The sequence below is a fragment of the Aythya ferina genome (genome assembly GCF_964211825.1).
Source record: "Aythya ferina genome assembly, chromosome: 1".
Classification (NCBI taxonomy): domain Eukaryota; kingdom Metazoa; phylum Chordata; class Aves; order Anseriformes; family Anatidae; genus Aythya; species Aythya ferina.
Window position 1 is genome coordinate 115,258,151 of NC_140296.1, and position 18,563 is coordinate 115,276,713.

The following is an 18,563-nucleotide window of genomic DNA, read 5'->3' on the forward strand; positions in this document are numbered from 1 at the left end:
TTGTTACTGCAACAAAGTTTTCTTATTAATGCAACATTTGTCTTTTTGAATTTACAAATGCTGCAGGCATAAAGTCTTTACTTGATCAAAGGTGCATTGGCTGAACTTGGAAAAATGTGTCTAGAGTCTAGAAAGTGTAGGGTAGGAACACAGAGGAGGCTCTCCCATCAGCTTTGCTGATTTGCCAGTTAAATGGCAATGAACTGAAGAAGCTCACATACAGAGCAGCACAAGAATAATCATACTGTAACTGACAGACCACGTCCTTGCTCCATCCACATGAACTACTTCAAAATACAGGACAACATGGTGATCATGACTCATATAGTTGGAAAAGAATCTAAAAGTCTTCCTCTATTCCTTCTCTCCTGAGAGGAGAGCTATGGGTACCATTCTTAACTTAGACGGGACACAGCCTGAGCTGGGTTTGGTAATTGGTTTATATGCTCCTACATCAGTACTTTTTCTGCAGAAGCATGCAGAGTGTTGGCTCTGGACAGCCTGCTTTTTGGCAGCAGCTCTGGGGTCTTACAGGAGAGAAGAATACATATGGTGATGGTTAGTCACTGCAGAGTACTGAAGAAATACGTTTTGCTTATTGTTACGAATCTAAATGGCACAATCAAGAAATTACGTGCAAAGTGTCTGCTTTGAAAGATCAGTATGGAGTAATTTATACAGACAACGCGAAAGTAGAAACAAGATCATTGCAGTAACGTGAGTTACTCCTAGCCCCATTTTCAGGGGATGTATTTCCTACAGAAATGATAATTTCCGATAATAACATGATATTAACAGCAGGATAATAACAGCGCGTTTCAAGAATGCATGCATTTAGGAGAACTAGACATACCTGGGCACGTCACGTTTTACCAGCGAGCAAACAATTCTCGCCGCGCACAGAAAATTGAATTAGTTACTTAATTTAAATGTTCGCGCCTTCCTCCATGATTGGCTGCCGCTACCGGCTCTCGTCCAATGGGCGGCGCTAGCTGCTCCTGGCACCATCTTCTTCTGCCCGCCCCGGATGGTGGACGCGGTTGCCATGGTTACGGGTGGCGGCCGGGGGGGGGGCTCCGAAATGGCGGCGGAGCGGGAGCGGGAGGAGGAGGTGGCGGAGCGCGGCCCGGGCGCGGCCTACCAGGCCTTCGTGCTGATGGAGGAGCTGCGGGACAAGCTGAAGCTGCTGGGCTGCGAGGAGGAGGAGGCGCTGCGGCGGCACAACATGCGCCCGCTCTCCAGGTCGCGGCCCGGCCCGGCGGCGTTGGGGCGGGCGGCGAGGAGCTGGGCCTGAGGTGGCAGCGTCTTTCTGTAGGCAGCGGTGGGGTACGGGGAGAAGCGTAGTCCCACGAATGCCCGTGTTGAAGGAGAGGCCCGAGGATGAGCTCGGTAGTTTCAAGCTGCTTTTAGCCAGCTGTCTGACCGCCTGTGTACGTGGAGCAAGGAAAACAGACCTTTTATGGGCTAAATGCTTATCAGGGCTCATTATTAGGTATGCCAGTAGACCGCGTTTTTCCGTTCAGTTTGATCCAAAACAGATCCAGTTAGTCTACCTCGCTCCCCGAAGTGACCCAAAAGACAGTGGGTGAGGGTGTGTGGAAGAATCGCTTCAGAAGAATGCTCCTGATCCGAGCTGTACACCAGCCTCTTGCCCAGCCACTAGCTGAGGAAGGCAGGAAGGGGAAGAGATTTGGGGAGTTAGGAAGCCAGAGGAACTGGATGTATTCCCAGTGCCAGGAAGAGATGTTAAGGAAGGCCCAGGCGGCGGGGTTATTCTGGTACAGCGTTGCAGATGAGGACACAACTCAGCAGGACATCAAGCAATGGTGCTCCAGTAAAGTTGCTTTCCCATCCTCACAGAAGTGCCATTCAAGTTTTCATGTGGTCAGTTGGTGGAAAACAAAACAAAACAAAACTCTTTTTAATGAGGCATATTCATGTCTCAGGTATGGTCACTTTTCTTTAAGTATAGGTCTAGACTCCATTTAACGGACAGAAAGAAGTATGCGCTTTTAAATCATTTTTCAGTGTGGTCTAAAGTAGATAAAAAATTAGACGAATTCACCCTGGCTTCCCTTGTCATTGGCACAGGTCTAAAACTTGAGTAATAGATCATTTAAATTTAATTGTTGAAGTGTGCTGTTTTGCTGACATGTGCCCTTCTGCTGATACATTCAGGGGTTGTTTTTGAAATTCATATTTTGTCTTTCACTCGAAATCACTTGCCTTGTGAGAAATGCCTGAGACTGAACAAACTTTATCTTATTCACAGCCTACAAGTTATTGGCAATGTCAGATCTTTGACTTTAGATTCTTTTGAGCTTTTCAGTAGTTTATATTATGTAAATCACATTTAAATGGATATGTTTATTGACTCTTAATTGTCAGTGTTATTATATTATATTATGGGGCAGTGGGATGGATTCTGCTTCCCTAAAATTCCATAGGAACAGAATTGAGCTCAACATAATTTTGGACTGTTCAGGTAAATCAGAGAAGTAACTTGGCTTTATGTGGAAATGCTCGTTTGCTGGCGTCTAACTGAAGCTGCATAAGCATCCTAGCAGGGGAGAGGAGTACCCAGGTTTAGTTTGGTTCCCTAGAAGTCTAATATTGGTTAAGACTTGCTCGAAGTGGGAAACAGATAAGCTGCGTGTGGAAGATGTAGTCTACTGCAGTTATATGTGAAACTAGAGATCCTGAATGTAGTTCAAATCGTTCACTCTCTGAGGATGTCAGTTAAAGAACCTGTTTTCCTAGCCTGTGCTGACCTAGAATGCTATAGTTGCTGCAGGAGTTTGCAGTATATTTATTTACTGTTTTCCTCCCTTTTAAACAGGCACTACTTTGCACTGCCCACTAATCCTGGTGAGCAGTTCTTTATGTTTTGCACACTTGCCGCTTGGCTGATCACTAAAGCAGGACATCCCTTCGAGCAGCCACAAGAATACGATGACCCCAACGCAGTAATATCAAACATACTCTCAGAGCTACGTTCGTTTGTAAGTGTTGAACAAGCTGTTTTTCTAAGTGCATTTCAAGCATAGGCATCACTTTCAGAAATATCAGTAATAACACATTTCCTCTCCTGTCTGATTATGTTCCCAAGGACTGGACAGATTTTCCCTTTCTGCGTGTTTGTTCAATATTAATTAGAAGCTTATACTGTCTGTATATGCTTGCTAATACTTTGGCACTATGAGAAGTGGCCTTACATTATTATATATGTTGTTCTAATTAGTTTTGTTCTGCAATCTGTGCAGGGTATTAAGTCAGGATTATTTCTTGTTAAGCCTCATATGCTGCTTGTTTATAGTAGTATAATTTACAAAGATTTTATCTTGAAAACTTACACAGTGCTTATGATCCTGCTGCTGCCTAAGTCAAAGGTATAATTCATGCTAAAGGAAATGGTTTAAATTGCACTCATGTTTATGTTTTTTTTTTTGGTTGGAAAGTGAATGATCTCACGGAAGATTCTACTGTGGTGCAGCTGTGAATGATGTTAAAAACACCATTCTCTTAAGGAGTTAAACAGCAGTAAATAATAATAAAGTATTTTTAAATAATTCTGGAGTAAACAAGGCAGAGTTGAAAAGCCATTGGTTAAGTCTCGGTACCTGAGTTCCTCCGTACCTGTTGTTACCTTGCCAGGGTGTCACTTTTGTGCTTGATTGTCTAACTCCCATGCAGCTTCTGACTCTTCTGCTCAATTGAGGATCTTCTTACCAGGTGCTTTAAGACTTCTGCACTGCATCTGTCCCTTGAATTGTTCTGTTTTCCCTTCTGTTGCCTGACTGGGGCTCCATGGGGAAAGGATATGAATTAACGTTGGTAAAATTCTGATCACAATGGACACTTGGTTTTAGTGTAAAAATCTAGTAACCTCTGTGGGAGGAAACTCTGCCGGTTTGGTAGCCATTAGTAAATGTCATGTTTCTTTGTTTTAGGGAAGGCCTGTGGATTTTCCTCCCTCAAAATTAAAAGCAGGTTATGGAGAGCAAGTATGTTATGTTCTTGATTGTTTAGCTGACGAAGCCTTGAAATACAGTGGCTTTAGCTGGAAAAGGTACAGTAATTTTAAGAATCCTCCCTTATGCATTATTTTTCAGGGAACAAATGTAAATAGTTGTAAAGGGTGGCACAGAAAATGGAATATTGACCAGAAATCTTCTACTTGATATTTTATGAGACGCAGAATTCAGAAGTTGGACAAAGTAGTTCCTAATGCAGTTTCATACAATTTAGTCTCTTACCAGCAAGGGTGAGTTTGGGCCATTAGTAGACTTAGCTAATTAATAAAGATTTGACTAATTTCCTCTTTTTTGTCTCTGTCCTGTGTGTAATGGCTTGTTAATCTGACAGCTGGGTTGAATAGTATCCATCTGTTTAGGTCCTATCAATCAATAGATAGATTATTGATCTCTTCAGCTGGAGGTACACACAGAATGCAATCAGCTTACAAAATAGACTACAGTAATTTTGAGTATTTAATCCAAAGGAAATCTTCAGGGAATTCAAATGACAAATCATTTCAAGTGTATGAAAACTTGTTTAAAAATGCTCTTGATTTCATCCCCTCTCTCTGGTGGGTTTTGAAATGGTATAGCAAAGTAATTTCTACCTCCAAAAACTTTACTGTTATTTAGTACACAAGTTCCACTTTAAGCCAGAATTGAGTTTGTGGGGACTTGCACTAGAATTTTAAGGAGTTAGACCAAAGGAGGAAATGAATGACAGCTTAATCCCCCAGATATCTTGGCATTGTGAATATACTGTACTGCTTGGCATAACAACTAACCCTCGCTGTTAAGACAGCCCAAGGTAAATTACTTTTAAGGGCGAGCATTAATTTCATTTGTTTATATGTGTGAGACAATCGCTGTCTAGTCATATTCCACATAATCCTTACTTCTCATGAAATTTTTTGTTTGCTTGGGAGCAATTTACAGAAGTATTTCCAATTTATTGTGTTTAAAAGGTCATCTCTTCTTTGAACTTATTTCAGACCAGTATATCCAACAGAAGAGCTAGAAGAAGAAGAAATAACAGAAGATGATGCAGAATTAACACTTAATAAACTGGAAGAGGATGTCGTGGTAGGTTTACCTGTTTGGTTTTTGTTATATAAGTATTGGCCAACCATGAGGAAATCTTTACTTGCTGTTCATTTTGTTTGGCCTTAAGAAGTCTTTTCTACATCACCTTTCTTTCCTGTGTCTTCTTTCCTTCGTCTTCTGTTCTGCATCATCACCTTCTCTGTAGGGTTGTTTCTTTTCAGGTAAGGTGGTTTACTCTTCAGGACAGAGCATTTGTTATTGTGTACGTTGAAATCATTATAAATTGAAGTTGAATCTAACAATCCATTGAATTACATAGATTGAGAATTGTTTGGTTTCTACTGAAACAAGCTGCTGCTGATGTTAAATGAAACTTGAATCAATCCACATCTACAGAATTGGCTAATATTTGGTTTAAATTTGCCCAGTACTTAATAAAGTGCTCACTATTGTTACTCAGATTTCAGTGCAAATGGGAAACAGTATCTTTGGCACTTAGTTAATCTTAAGATTTGGGAACAAGGTAGATGGAAGAGAACGTCTGGAAACTGAGTATTTGTTTAAAAACAGTGTTGAAGACGCAGATAAAGGTTGCAGAATTGTTTCTGAAAAGAAAGGTCATGGCATCGCTATATATTCCATATATGAAATATTAATATCCCCTCATCACTTTTGACAGCAGAATAAGCCTCTGTACCTTTTTTCAGCAAGATGGCTATGCTTGAGAATCAACGTTTTTATTTATTCCTGCTTTTTAACTATAATAATTGCAGCTATGTCATCACGTTTATGAAACAATCCACAAAATAAGCCTGTAAATTCAAATATGTTTCTTGTGCTTACTGCTGGATGGATGTTGAACAGAAGTTGTTTCCTGTTGATAGACTTTCTCAGAGGATTATTCTTGTGAGAGCTGGAGCCTCACTGTCTGTAAACTGGTATAATGTGATCACAAGATTTCATCGTTTTCACAGGCCTCTGTCAGTCTTCTCAAAGTGAGTCTTTTTACTGCTGACTTAAGACTTTTCAGGAGAGGGAAGTTATATAAAGATGCTCAAAGTGAAAATTACAAAAAAGGAGTTCATTTCACATCTGATTTCTCCAATATCTGATGTTTCTGTACAAAGTTAATTTAGATCAGAACCAAAATATTGAAAGCTGTGATCCCAGAAATGCTCACTTGCTTGGTTAGTGAGTTACCTGCAGGGAAGACAATTTTATGGAGTTATAAGGTCCAGAAATACTGGATAAAAATGCCACAGCTGTCCCATTTTTGTTTCCACATTTTTTAAGTGCTTGGGAAAAACTAAAGGTCATTAAAGTTAGTGTCAGTAATGTTACCATATGGCTCTGACTGCAGTCCCAGTTTATATACCGCAATAGACCACAAGATTGTAACGGTTGAAGAGTTTGCTTTTCTTCTCTTCTTACAGTTTTCTTAAGTACTATGCTATTTTTATCATTTTTATTAGTTGACAAAAATTCCATCCTTCTTGAATTTCATACAATATGCAAGTATTAGGGTGTGGGTATCGCTGTCTGGTTGCATTTTTGTCAGCTTTGGAGCCGACCAAAAAAAATTCTTGAATAATTCTAAGAACAATCAGAGACATTGTATGTTGCATATTTGACAAGCCTCAGAAATGTCAGCTGGTGGCTAAGAGCTTTCAGTATGAAAACAGTCAGCTGCCTACTCGTTCCTGTGTCTTGTTAAGGTCTAAGCTGTTTATATGGGGAAGTGGGGAGGAAACAGTTAACCAAAGCACAGCTTAAACCCTTCAAAGAACCTCTGGATTTACTTGCAGGTAGTATTCTAGTCCATAATTTTGACATATAACATGGTCTATTAGCCCTTCATCGTTTTTGTTTTAGTGAAACCACTGAGCTAGTTTTATACCAAGCAAGTAGCTCCTTTTTGGAGCCCCTCATGGTTCTACAGGGATTAGTTATATAAAGATGTAAACATTTTCCCAGTCCGTTTTTGCTGCCGATATGTTGATATGTCCTGGTTGCATTACTTGTATCCAAAATTTAATTTAGCAGCATTTCCAGTAGTTAAATGCTAATGATGAGTTTGCTTGGTTGTTCTTCTGGATTAGATTCTCCTGAATAAAATTGGTAAGGCTGACAGAGGCAAGCCTAGTTCTGAAAATCTTGGGAAATTAGATAAAGAAGTAGTAGCTAGCCCAAGGCAATCTTTACAATTTAGTTCCTCAGTTCTGATGATTAGTGGTTTTTTATTGTTGTTGTTTTGGTAGTGTTGTAATACGTTATTCTAAACATTGCACAGATGCATATTGTTCATTTAGCAAATGATACTCCTAATCTAGTCACCACTAATTCTTTGCAAGTGTTCAGGGGGCTAGGGGCCAAATGTGCCAAAATAAACTAACATAGGGGAAGTGGTCACTGGTAGACAAAGACTATATAAGGTACAGGAATAAGCTCCCGGGTTTTCACTATTTGAGTCATGAAAGGTTCTACACTAAGACCAGTGTTATTGCAGTGCTCAAGATTTGTCTAGAAGGAAGTTGAATGATTACATATAACTTTGGTGGAAAAGACAACAGCAGACTGAGAAGAACTGTAGGAGGATGAACTGTACGAGGGTGAAATGCATGGATGATAAAATGGCAGGTGAAGTTCAGTATATATGAGTGGAGGATAACAAACAGGAAAAACATCCTTGTGCAATGATGGGCTTTAAGCTGATTATTGTCACTGATGAATGCAATTTGAGCCTTTAATACTTAATTCTCTAAAACTATCAGCTCAGTGTGTGGTGTAATGTGCAATGAAACAAATTGATTGTCTCAGTATGAAATGCAGTATTCTGCATACTTAAAATATGGCTTCATTATGCAACTAATCTGTACTAACGGTCTAGTTCTGCTTTGTTTTTTTTGGGGGGAGGGGGTTGGTTTATTTTTTTACTGCAAAATTTTATACAGAGCGTAATGGTTTTAAGGTGACTGTAAGTTCTTGATAATGGCCCGCTTCTTGTAACAGAGCTGAGCGTTTTTTTTGGCTAGTTGGTTTATTTTTTAAATACTGTAGCACCTCCAGAGAAATGTGGGGTAGCTTTTGTCTTTTAGCTTGTTCCAAATGTTGTGTACTTGTAAGATTTTAAGTAAATGCAAACTCTGTTATCAAAAACTTTCCATGTCTTGTTTTGTTCAGAAATTTTGAATTTAATACTCCTTGGCCTGTGCTCCTGCGAAAAAAAGTTTTGAAGAAAGATTGTACACTATTTACTGATGTCTCTTTGCAACTTCTCTTAAGGAAGAAGAGTCAGACAATGAAGAAAATTTCATTGATCTGAATGTTCTGAAGGCACAAACATACAGATCAGTAAGTTGTTACTTGTCACTCCTCTTTTGGGACATTTGCACAGCTTTAGCAGCAACTTATTTTGGTTGAAGTCCGAAAATACATACCTAGTCCAAACTTGAAAAAACATTCCAACCGAAATAAATTGTCTTATTTTAAAAGAAAACTGCATCCAATTTCTAAACAGTTATCACTACAAGGTTGATAGAAACATTTGCAAGATTTTTTTCAGAGACTTTTAAAAAGGATGGCATTAGTTTTTAAAATATATTGTAGTTATTTTTCTCCTTTTTTCTAGAATTCATTATAATGTTTATTCTTTTGAATTCTAAAAATGATGAGAGTGTATATTTATTTTAATTCCTAATATTTAAGAGTTCAAAGAAGGGCATTAAAAATTCAATTGTATCTTTAGTTCTAGTGGATATGTGTGTTTTTCTGTAACTGTAAGCCATAGTAACATGATTTCTTAACAGTTGGCACTGTGTATAAGGATTATGTTTTGTATATAAACTTTGTGATTTTTATGCAGGACATTAATGACTCTACAAAACAAGAAGAAATCTTACAGTCCACGACAGATGCAGCAGAATGGAATCTGGAAGTGGAACGTGTACTTCCACAGCTGAAAGTTACGGTCAGGACTGACAATAAGGTATGTGAGAGGGGAGTTTTGTGTGTACACATGGGGATTAAAGTGTGCTTTGAATCAGCACTATTGTTGACTTACCATTTATGTTGTGTTTTTTTTTTCTTCTTTTGTCATGCCAAGAATTGGGAGTAATGGACTCTCCAATGTTATTTCTGTATATTTATTTAGTGGAAACTTCTGAAATGGTTAAATACTTCTGAAAAATTATACCTTCAGTCTAGCAGCTCTTAAAACATCTCCCTGGAAGACAGCTGAGAAGCTTCTTATTTTACAACTGTTCAATTTTTCAACCACTTAAAAAGTTGATTTCATGGAATTCCTCTTGCTGAACTTTAAATTATGGTCAAGTAGGTCTGTACCTCTGATCGAGAGCTTTCCTTATGTTTAACAAAACAAATTGAGTACTTTTTCAGTTGATTTTACTTACCTATCCAGATAGCTACCTCGAGATGAAATTCATCATTTCTTCTCTCTATGGAGAAAAATGTGTATTTCTCTCCATAATCTATTCCAAGGAGTCTGGGATGAGCATCTAAGAAGCAGACATCTGTCTTTGGCACATAAACATCCAAGCCTCGGACTTATTCCTGGCATTGCCTCAAATATTCTTTCTAAGAGCTCATATAGCATGCATAGATCAGTGCGGTATTGAAATTGCTCATTTGTAGTGGCCCAACTAGTTGAATTGTTGGGAGCAGTCTGCAGTGATTCAGAATTCAATGAAGGATAACTGTCTTGCCAAAAATAGAGTAAGCTCTCAACGCTCTGTTAAATTGCCTCACTGTGTTATGCTACCCTGCATTCTTCAATTAGAAGAATTTCCTGGTTTGAGCCACCTTCCCCTAGTCCTTGGCAAGCCCATCTGTTACAGAGAGCAACACTCTTGAGTCTCACAGTAAGAAATTAAAGCTTAATAAAGTTATACATTGAAAAGTAAAGCCATTTACTTAGGAAAAAAAAAAGCCATTTACATAGGAAAAGAGGTTTGCTAGCTTCCAGTTTAACGCGCTATTCCTTGGCTTTAAGGAATACACCAAAATGAGTATGAAAACAGGATTTATCTTTTTCTAACTTCTGTACTTTCATGCTTTCGGAAATACAAGAAGTATCTGGCCTTTTTTTCATTCTGTAAGAAAAGCATCACGTTATGTTTTGTAAGCTGTGCATATATCCATAGTACCAGGAGAGGTTAATGGTTTAACTGGACAGCAACAGAAACTACAACTTAATTTTGAATTCTTGTAAGGTGTGGAAGGTAGGCAGTTGTATATTTGCTGTTGTTTTTATTTTAATACTGCAAAGTTTGGCAAATAGCTAACAGTTGTCACCAGAGCAGAAAAAAAATCTTGAGTCTGCTGCAAACTTAAACATCAACACCCAGTGTAAGCACGTTTTCTCTAGTAACCTTTGTTTTGTTCCTGAAGAGAATAGTGGGCAGCAGCACAACTGTAGCCAGCAAGTGAACCTCATGGGCTGAGCAGCTGTTGCAGATGCTCAGCTGTGCTCATCCGAGATGGTGAGACAGAAGCGCCAGTCCTTTGGTCATTACGTGCAAGGGGAACAGCCCCATTTCAAGTCGGCAGAACTGCCTGTGATTGAAGGATGGCACATGTTTAAGTGTGCAGCTGTTTTAATCCATGATTTCTTTTGTTCCTGTTATGAGACATAAGTGGTCACACCCTCCAGCAGCTCCAGGCCTGGGAATTCCTCTTGCTCATGTCCTGCAGCCCAGCCCTGTGTGCCTGGGGGACCTTGGCATTCCCATCCAGACTGGCTGCTGCTGTTTTCCTGCTTGCAGGTTCAGCCAGCAGTGAAGTTAAGCACACACACACACACACACACAGAAGATGTTGACGTGGCCACCTACACACTACCATAAAGAAGGCGCTATCTTTAGCAGCACCTCTAGGACTCCCATAAAACATTAAGTATAGGCAGCCAAGCCCACTTCCTTCTCTTCAGCTAATAAAGGTTGAAGTTTACTAGCGGAAGTACATACCCCCTGCTCTCTGGACATCCATGAATCCCTCACCTATCAGCATGGTCCTTCTCACTAATACCCTTGCCTGGATCCTGGGCCACCTTGTCTGTTTCACTGCCCTTCTCCTTGCTCACTAGTGCCTCCTGATGCTTGCTGGCCAACAGCCCCAGTGGCGGAGACCCTCACCTGCTCCAGTTGCTGGCACCAAGACCCAACTTGCGCCAGCTGCAGGCCCAGGGGACACCTACAGCCCTGGCCTGACTCCAGTTGCTGGCCCTCTAGGTACTCCTGCTGGTCACCCCAGTAACTGGCAGCCTGAACACAGGCCACAGGGCCCAGACAGATGTGCCCCCGAGAGCTGTGGCACTCCAGCTCTTGGCACCGAGAGCCCCACTCACACCACTTGCCAGCACCAGGGGCCCATGGGGTGCCCACGCCCCCCCAGTCTGACTCCAGTTGCTGTCATTGTATCCACACTCACTAGCAGCTGGCACTTAGTCCTTGCAGCCCTCAAACCCACGTGGAACAGAGAGTGACTTTACACAGAAAGGCCATGAAAAAAGAGTTTAATAAGAATGTAGGACTTGCTGCAGTGATCGAGCACAGGGCTCAGTCAGACAAGTGTACTGACAGGCAGTGGTTTACACATGGCCAGCATCTCTGTCTCTTCTCTGCTGCGTTCCTCCTCAATCCCCTTCCCCTACAAACTGCATTCACCAGTTTGCATAGTTGCACTGACCCTTGCCCCTAATACCCAGGATCCCTAGGTTTGCATTCTTTTCAGTTACAAAGTGCAGTTGTGCCTTCTTTGAAGTGATGCCTGCAGTTTCTTGATAGCTCATTGGTTACGGTGACAGATGAGGTCTGTTTCTTGTCAGTCTCCCTTACTGTTTCTCTGAAAGGTCTGTGTCTCTGTATGCTTTTTATTCCCTCCCCTTTTTCCTTATCATCCCCTTTTGACAAGGTCTTTGATTGGATGATCTTACTGAAATCAGCATTCTCACATTCCTTATGCCCTTACCTATTAGTGTAACTGGCAAGATGTGTGTTTCTTGTTATTGTCTCTGTTATTGTTTGTCAGTCAGGCTTGTGTCTCTTTGGTTTGCTTCCCATTTTTCCTTATCATCCTATTTGACAAGGTCCTTCATCAGATAATCTTACTGAAGCGGTCATTTTTTTGCATACCCTTAACAGTACCTACTTTCCAAGAAAGTCTCCTTGGGTTTGATTTCAAGTGATAAAGATTTGTTAACATAATTTGTTAACATCAGTTTTCTTAACACCTAGACCAGTACAGTGCCAAAAAGCTTTAAAAGCTTGAAAATCTTTTTTTTTTTTTTTAAACCGACTTCGGAAATACAATACTGCAGTAGCAATAATTCAGCAGTGCTACTACTCTGCTTTATTTTCAATCCATAGTCTGCAGCTGTGCTCTGGGTCTGGGAGGCATAAAAATTCTGCATTGATAAGCATAGATGTGTGATAAATGGTGGGGAATGGAATTGATTTCTAAGTAAAAGATTCCCATCTGTCAAGTTAACATAGCACCGTCTCTCATTCTCCGTACCTAAGTCCATGTACATTTCCTTTGAGCTACCAGCTGTAAATAATTTTCCCCATTCCAATTTTGTCCCACTATCAAAACCAAGTTCAGGTATTTCTGCCTCCTTCATTTCTTTCTGTTCTTATGAAAGCGGTAAGGGTTAAGTAGGAGTAGAAGATAGTCTGGAACTGGTAATTGTTGGACATTTGAAGCATTCATGTTCTCTAAGCTGAGCTAGTACATCTGTAATCAATATTTTCAACACTTGTGCCCATAGTGGTTTCTAGGAGAAACAGCTCACTGAAGATCAAACAGACTCTAAAAATATAGCTGCTGTGGTATCGTTGAGGGTGTCAGTATTTATGGATCTGAGTGTCATGTTGGGATATTTAGGAGATTGATACGTTGCATCACATTAAGCTAATGCATCTGGATATGAATGTGGCAGTGGTAGAAGGATACACGGTTGTAGTATATGTGAGAACTCACCCTTCCTTGCATACCAGCATTTGTTCAGTAAGCAGAAGTACGTAAAAGCTGTATTTATCTATGGTTTACTTTATGGCATCTTTTTTTTAGGATTGGAGGATCCATGTAGATCAAATGCATCAGCATAAGGATGGAATTGAATCTTCTTTGAAAGAAACTAGGGTATGTCTTTTATATGCAGAACATTTCACCAATCTGTCTGCGCTGCTGTTTTCTTTATCATTTTATATACATGTTTTTTATTTCTTCATTTTAATTGCGATAAAGTTGTGAAACAGAAAAGGGAAACATGAGAATGGTGATTAGAAATAGAGGCACGGGAAAAAGATCTTGTGGGAAATAGATTTGTATATATAAGGATTAACAGGGATATGAGATTTCATTAATGTATGCATTAGCATAAGTATGTCCTCAGTACAGAGGGAAGAATGGAATAATACCATCTGAAAATAACAGCTAATGAAAAACAAAACACTTTTAAATACTGTTGCTAGAGTAACTTACCAACATTGATATTTGTAATTAATGTAGGAAAAGATTAAAGGAAGCAGTAAAGCTTGAAATATGTGTTGTAGAGCTGGGGAAAAAAAATAAAAAGAAAAACACATTAGGAATATTTCTTCATTGGCCAGACACAGTATTTCTGTACTATTTTTATCTCTCACTCATAGACTTCCATATCCTTTCTTAATTACAGCACCGTTTTAATACTTCTTGGGTATTTTCTGTATACCGTCAACCCACAGAATATGATTTTCTAGGGCTACCTGGACAAACTCCATAATGAAATCAGCAGAACGTTGGAAAAGATCAATAGCAGGGAAAAGTACATCAACAATCAGTTGGAGCATTTGGTCCAAGAATACCGTTCAGCGCAAGCCTTGCTGAGTGAGGTAACGCACTGATCTATTGTTGTTGCCTTCTCTAGTATTAACTTGCTATTAAGTGAGGGAGAAGGCAAAGAATTGGAGGAGTTATCTGTGAATTCTGCTTTTGGATATAAAGCACGGGAGATGCTGATTGGCTGTCAAATTATATATTTTTTTAAACTAAATTAGCAATTTTTATTCAAGTATTCTGCAAGGGAAAGTAAATGTTTTCTTGCCTGAACATTATGTAAATTTGTTGCCAATTTTGAGCAGCTAGTAAATTGCTAGTTCTGCTTTCCCTGTGAAGTTCAGACATCTGTGATGAGTGGAAAAACTGCAGTTTCGGTTCAGCATTCATCTCTTACATTGATTACTCATGCTAACTTACATAAAGCACTCTGATTACTTGTTTACTTCATTTAGTTCTTATGCCAATAGTCTACTGTTTGTGAAGATATTTGATTCTTTGGTTAGGAAGCCTGTATAAGCTGCCATTTGGCTAGCCCTTCTGTTTGTGGTTACAACATTAAAATAAGACTAACAAGATATGACCTCTGTGCTTTCTGTTTATCTCATTGTTGAACTTTAAGAAACTTCAAGACTAATTTATTGCTAAGAAAGAACTGTTCTGGATTTCAGGACTCAGTTTGGCCTGCGTTCTGGCAAATTTCCTTTGTTTGTTTCCTCATGTAAATGATCAGAAAACCTACTTCTTACTGTGTGTATCAGGGCTGTTACTTAAAACATGAAAAGCAGCTTTGTATTTTTGAATGTTGGTCATTACATAGGCTGATGTTTCAAACCTTTCCTTGCATGCATAGTGCTGTAAACGTCATTGGAACTCTGTGGGATAAGATCAGGAATTGGGACACACATAAGCAAGTTTTGACACTCTCTCTATAAAGTTCAGATTTTTTTTTTAACGATTCTGTTGTTTAGGTTTGAAAAACCCAGTTTATTTATTGGAAGCTAAAGTATCTAGAATGCATGTGTTTCTTCAGCTTTGTCATCGCAGCAAAAAACATGTTTCTTTCCAGGCTAGAGAGAAGTACCAGGAGGGAAGTGGAGGAGTAACTGAAAGGAGTAGAGTACTTTCTGAGGTAAAACATATCTTCACATTGTTTCTTTTGCTTGTTTTAAAAAATATTCAGAGAGTTGGCGTTCAGTGTTTGCAGCTTTATGAAGTGAGTTCTTTCTGATACGTTCTTGTGTTAATCTGTTTTTAGTGAAAGCAGTCTAGCTCAGTCCCTAAATTTTAAACGATTGCTGCCATTGATTTTTAACTTGAGAATTTGGGCAAACTGTTCTGAGCTTTCTTTATTTTGCCAGATAGTAAAAGAGAGGAAATATTGTGTATTTTATAACCTGTCTCCTAGAAATAGTGAGGATTAATCAAGTCATGTCCATAAAGTCTTTGAAAGAAGGAAAATTTAACTCTAATTTTTAGTAAAAATAGACAAAAGCAATTTGAAATTTTCATCTAGCAAGCATCTAAATGCAATATTTGACTAAAAAGTAGCTTTTCAATACCAATCAAATTATATTAATACCTGAAACTGTATTTTCTCTTTTTCTTTTAATCAGTAGTCTTACAAATTTAAAGAAAAAGTCCCCAGACTCCTAATTGCCTCAACACATTGAGTGTTTCCTAGTTTCCATTTAGATTTACTGTCTGACTTCAAAATATTTCCACTCTGTCCAATTCAGATTTTTAAACGATTCTATTGTTTTAAAATAACTAAAGTGTCTGTAATAGTCACATAAAGTAGATCACATCATAGGAATATGATGGAAATTGTAAAATAGAGTTGAGATTTTTTTAAGTAACCACAGCATTTAACGAGGGTTTTCTAACAAAAAATCCTTAGTGCACAGCATCTGCAGAATTAGAACTTTTTTCTATTTGATTCTCAAGGAACTTGACTTCAGATTTGTAATGTTTTTCTGCTTTGAAAAATACTAGCTGATTATTAAAGAAAAGTATGCTATTGGTAGCCTTTAAACTATGTAGATGCAGTGATGTATATCTGAGCTAAGCTAGACACATTAGATAGCACAACTGATCTGCTTTCAAGCATGCAACCAAATCTCATCCCGCTTGGCAATACCAGTACCATTGGAGCTATGCAATGAAATTGCAGCAATGTTTCTTTTTCTTAATGTAAAGGCTTACTGAAACATTAATGAAAGGCCATTTTTATATTAAAGGCAAAAATAGTAGGTTGTTACCTAGACTCTACTTTGAATCATGTAGTTGCTTTTTTTTTTTTGTCATCTACAAAGGCAAACTGGTTGACAGTCTGTGCTGAAATGTAATTTTATTCCTCATACGTGGATTTTACCTACCTATTGCCAGTGCCAGCAGGTTTGATTGCTGCACCGTCTTTTGCTGCAGAGATGTTTCTCAGATTTCTGCTGTCACTTGCCAAGTCCTGTCACTTTTAGAAGAGCATTTCTTGTGGTCATTTGGTGAATCATGCTCTGTGGGGATAACAGTTCTTATTGTCCGTCCATCATGCTGCAACACTACTCAATAACACCATGTTATTGAGAGCTTGGTCAACTTGTTGCTTTCTGCAATAATATTTACAACTTTTTTTTAAAGGCTACTTGAAATTTTAATAATGAAAAAAAAAGTTCCTCTGTATACAACAATTAAGAGATTAGTTTTGTTTTTGTAACTGACACATTCAGGAGAGAGTTTTTTTGTTTTCTCTTTTAACTTTTAAATCAATTTGTTTAATTAAGAAAAAATCTCTAATTTAAGATTACAGAAGTATTAGAGAAAGTAAAGCAGGAAACGGAAGAGAAAGGAAGCAGTATGACTGATGGTGGTAAGTATGCTTCCATCTCAAACCATCCACCTATTTCCTCAGTGACAGATACATGGTTGGTCTTCCATTAAAAAAAAAAAAACACCACTGTAACCAAAATGACTGACTAGTCTGAAATATTGATATTAAAATTTTGAAAGGTGTTGAAGAAAACCTAGGCATCTAGCCCTCCTTGAAAAGGTTGCATAAGTCTATAGAAGGTAAAAGCCCTTTTACTCTCAAATCATTACTGGCAGTAGCTGTTGGATTCTCTGGCTCAGGCTGGCTGGAATCAGTGAGAAAGTTCATTTCGGTGCTTTGATGTTTGGATTTTTTTAATATTTAAAGCAATGTACCTATGTGAATTAGTATGCCTCAATCTGGGAATTTGGTGGTTTGTGATTTTTCCTGATAAATACATTCTGTTGCAAATATATAACAGGTACGAATGCAAAAATAAATTGATGCACACTCTGGTAGTGCTAAATATGCAAGCTGAATCCGTATTTGACTGTAAACCCTACAGCTAATTTACTTAAGTAGATGCAAGTGTTACTGTATAAGGAAATTTTGTGCTCCCTTGCTTCACTGCAAAGAGCTTCACTAAAAGAGCTACTCAGCTGCCTCTCAACACCTTAACAGCATTATGGCATAGCCAAGGATCAGGATAAATTCCGGAGCCCAGAATTATAAGGAGCTGTAAGATGCAGCAGCAGCACCTATAGGGTGATGTTAGTGGGAAGTGAGGGGTTAGAAGTAATGTATGGGGCACAAAACATTTTAATAGCTTTTCCAAGGTAAAACGACCTCCTACGAAAAGTGTCTTCAGTTCTCTACCAAACCCCAAGTCAGCTGTAGGGATGAGGCTTTCAGCTGAGCAAAACACATCACTGACAAGCCTATCTTAATGTTTATGCACATCTTTTTACAGATCTTAGTTGTCAAGAAGACAGCAAAATCGTTACAGTCATTTCTACCTTTTTTAAGTGTCTTGCATGTTAAAAATGATGTATCAGTACAATCAAGTCTTTAGAGTAGAACACCCTTTTGTTCATTCAACTCTTCAATTTTAAGGAGTGAATTATAGAAAATAATGCTTTTGTGCTAAGTCATCTGACATAAAGTTGCACTATTTATCTTTTCTTGGACAGCTCCTCTAGTGAAGATTAAACAGGCCTTAACAAAACTGAAGCAAGAAACCATTCAGATGGACATTCAAATTGGTGTAATGGAGCACACATTACTCCAGTCAAAGCTGAAAGAGAAATCCAATATGACTAGAGATATGCATGCGACAGTGATTCCAGAACCCACAGTAGGTGCCTATTAAAGTTGTTTGGAGTTCAGTTGGTTTGCCCAAAATACAGTTTTCTGCCATTTACTTTTTGGTGATTTTGGTGGCTTTCCTTTAGTTTGGGGGAAAGAGGGGCTTTCTTTTTCTTTTCTCTTTTTTTTTTCTTTCTTTTTAACAAGCTGTTTGTCACACACTTTTTAAAAGTAACGTTATAAACACTTTGGACTCAACATGGAGTCGTGTTTCGTTTTGTGCTGTAAAGATTTACTGCAGATCCCTTCCAAATACACTAATTAGTTCTTATTAACGCACGTGTCTCTCTGCTTCATTGGAGAATGTTATGTAGTGTGAATATCTATAGAATGTTACTGACAGCCTGTAATCTTGATATTCTGCAGTGCTGAAAGAAAACTGCTTGTAAGGGATTTGAAAAGAATTAAAATGTCTGTTCTTGCCATTTACTTACACTTAGTAGAAAGTATTTAATTGTTGGCACTGGAGTGAAAATTAGTGTGAAGCAGCGTCTCCTGCA

General features: G+C 38.7%; 1 protein-coding gene across 3 annotated transcripts; it reads left to right on the forward strand.

Moving 5' to 3' along the window:
• Positions 1–1,066: 1,066 nt before the first annotated feature.
• On the forward strand, positions 1,067–18,261 carry IFT57 (intraflagellar transport 57). Of its 3 annotated transcripts, none has more exons than XM_084536568.1 (11): positions 1,067–1,242; positions 2,840–3,002; positions 3,951–4,069; positions 5,009–5,099; positions 8,343–8,411; positions 8,923–9,045; positions 13,146–13,217; positions 13,817–13,948; positions 14,962–15,024; positions 16,692–16,758; positions 17,889–18,261. In XM_084536568.1, the coding sequence occupies exons 1-11, from the start codon at positions 1,082–1,084 to the stop codon at positions 18,065–18,067; spliced, it is 1,239 nt and encodes a 412-aa protein (XP_084392694.1). In that variant the 5' UTR covers positions 1,067–1,081; the 3' UTR covers positions 18,068–18,261. The 3 variants fall into 3 exon arrangements, with proteins under 3 accessions (XP_084392694.1, XP_084392695.1, XP_084392693.1); XM_084536569.1 differs by lacking the exon at positions 1,067–1,242 and adding an exon at positions 1,276–1,492; XM_084536567.1 differs by lacking the exon at positions 1,067–1,242 and adding an exon at positions 1,519–1,946.
• The last annotated feature ends 302 nt before the right edge of the window (positions 18,262–18,563 follow it).

Coding starts and splice junctions, on each gene's coding strand:
- IFT57 (XM_084536567.1), top strand. CDS start 1,618: ATGCTCCTGATCCGAGCTGTACACCAGCCTCTTGCCCAGCCACTAGCT. Junction 4,070..5,008: donor AGTGGCTTTAGCTGGAAAAG/GTACAGTAATTT, acceptor AACTTATTTCAG/ACCAGTATATCCAACAGAAG. Junction 16,759..17,888: donor AAGCAGTATGACTGATGGTG/GTAAGTATGCTT, acceptor TTTCTTGGACAG/CTCCTCTAGTGAAGATTAAA.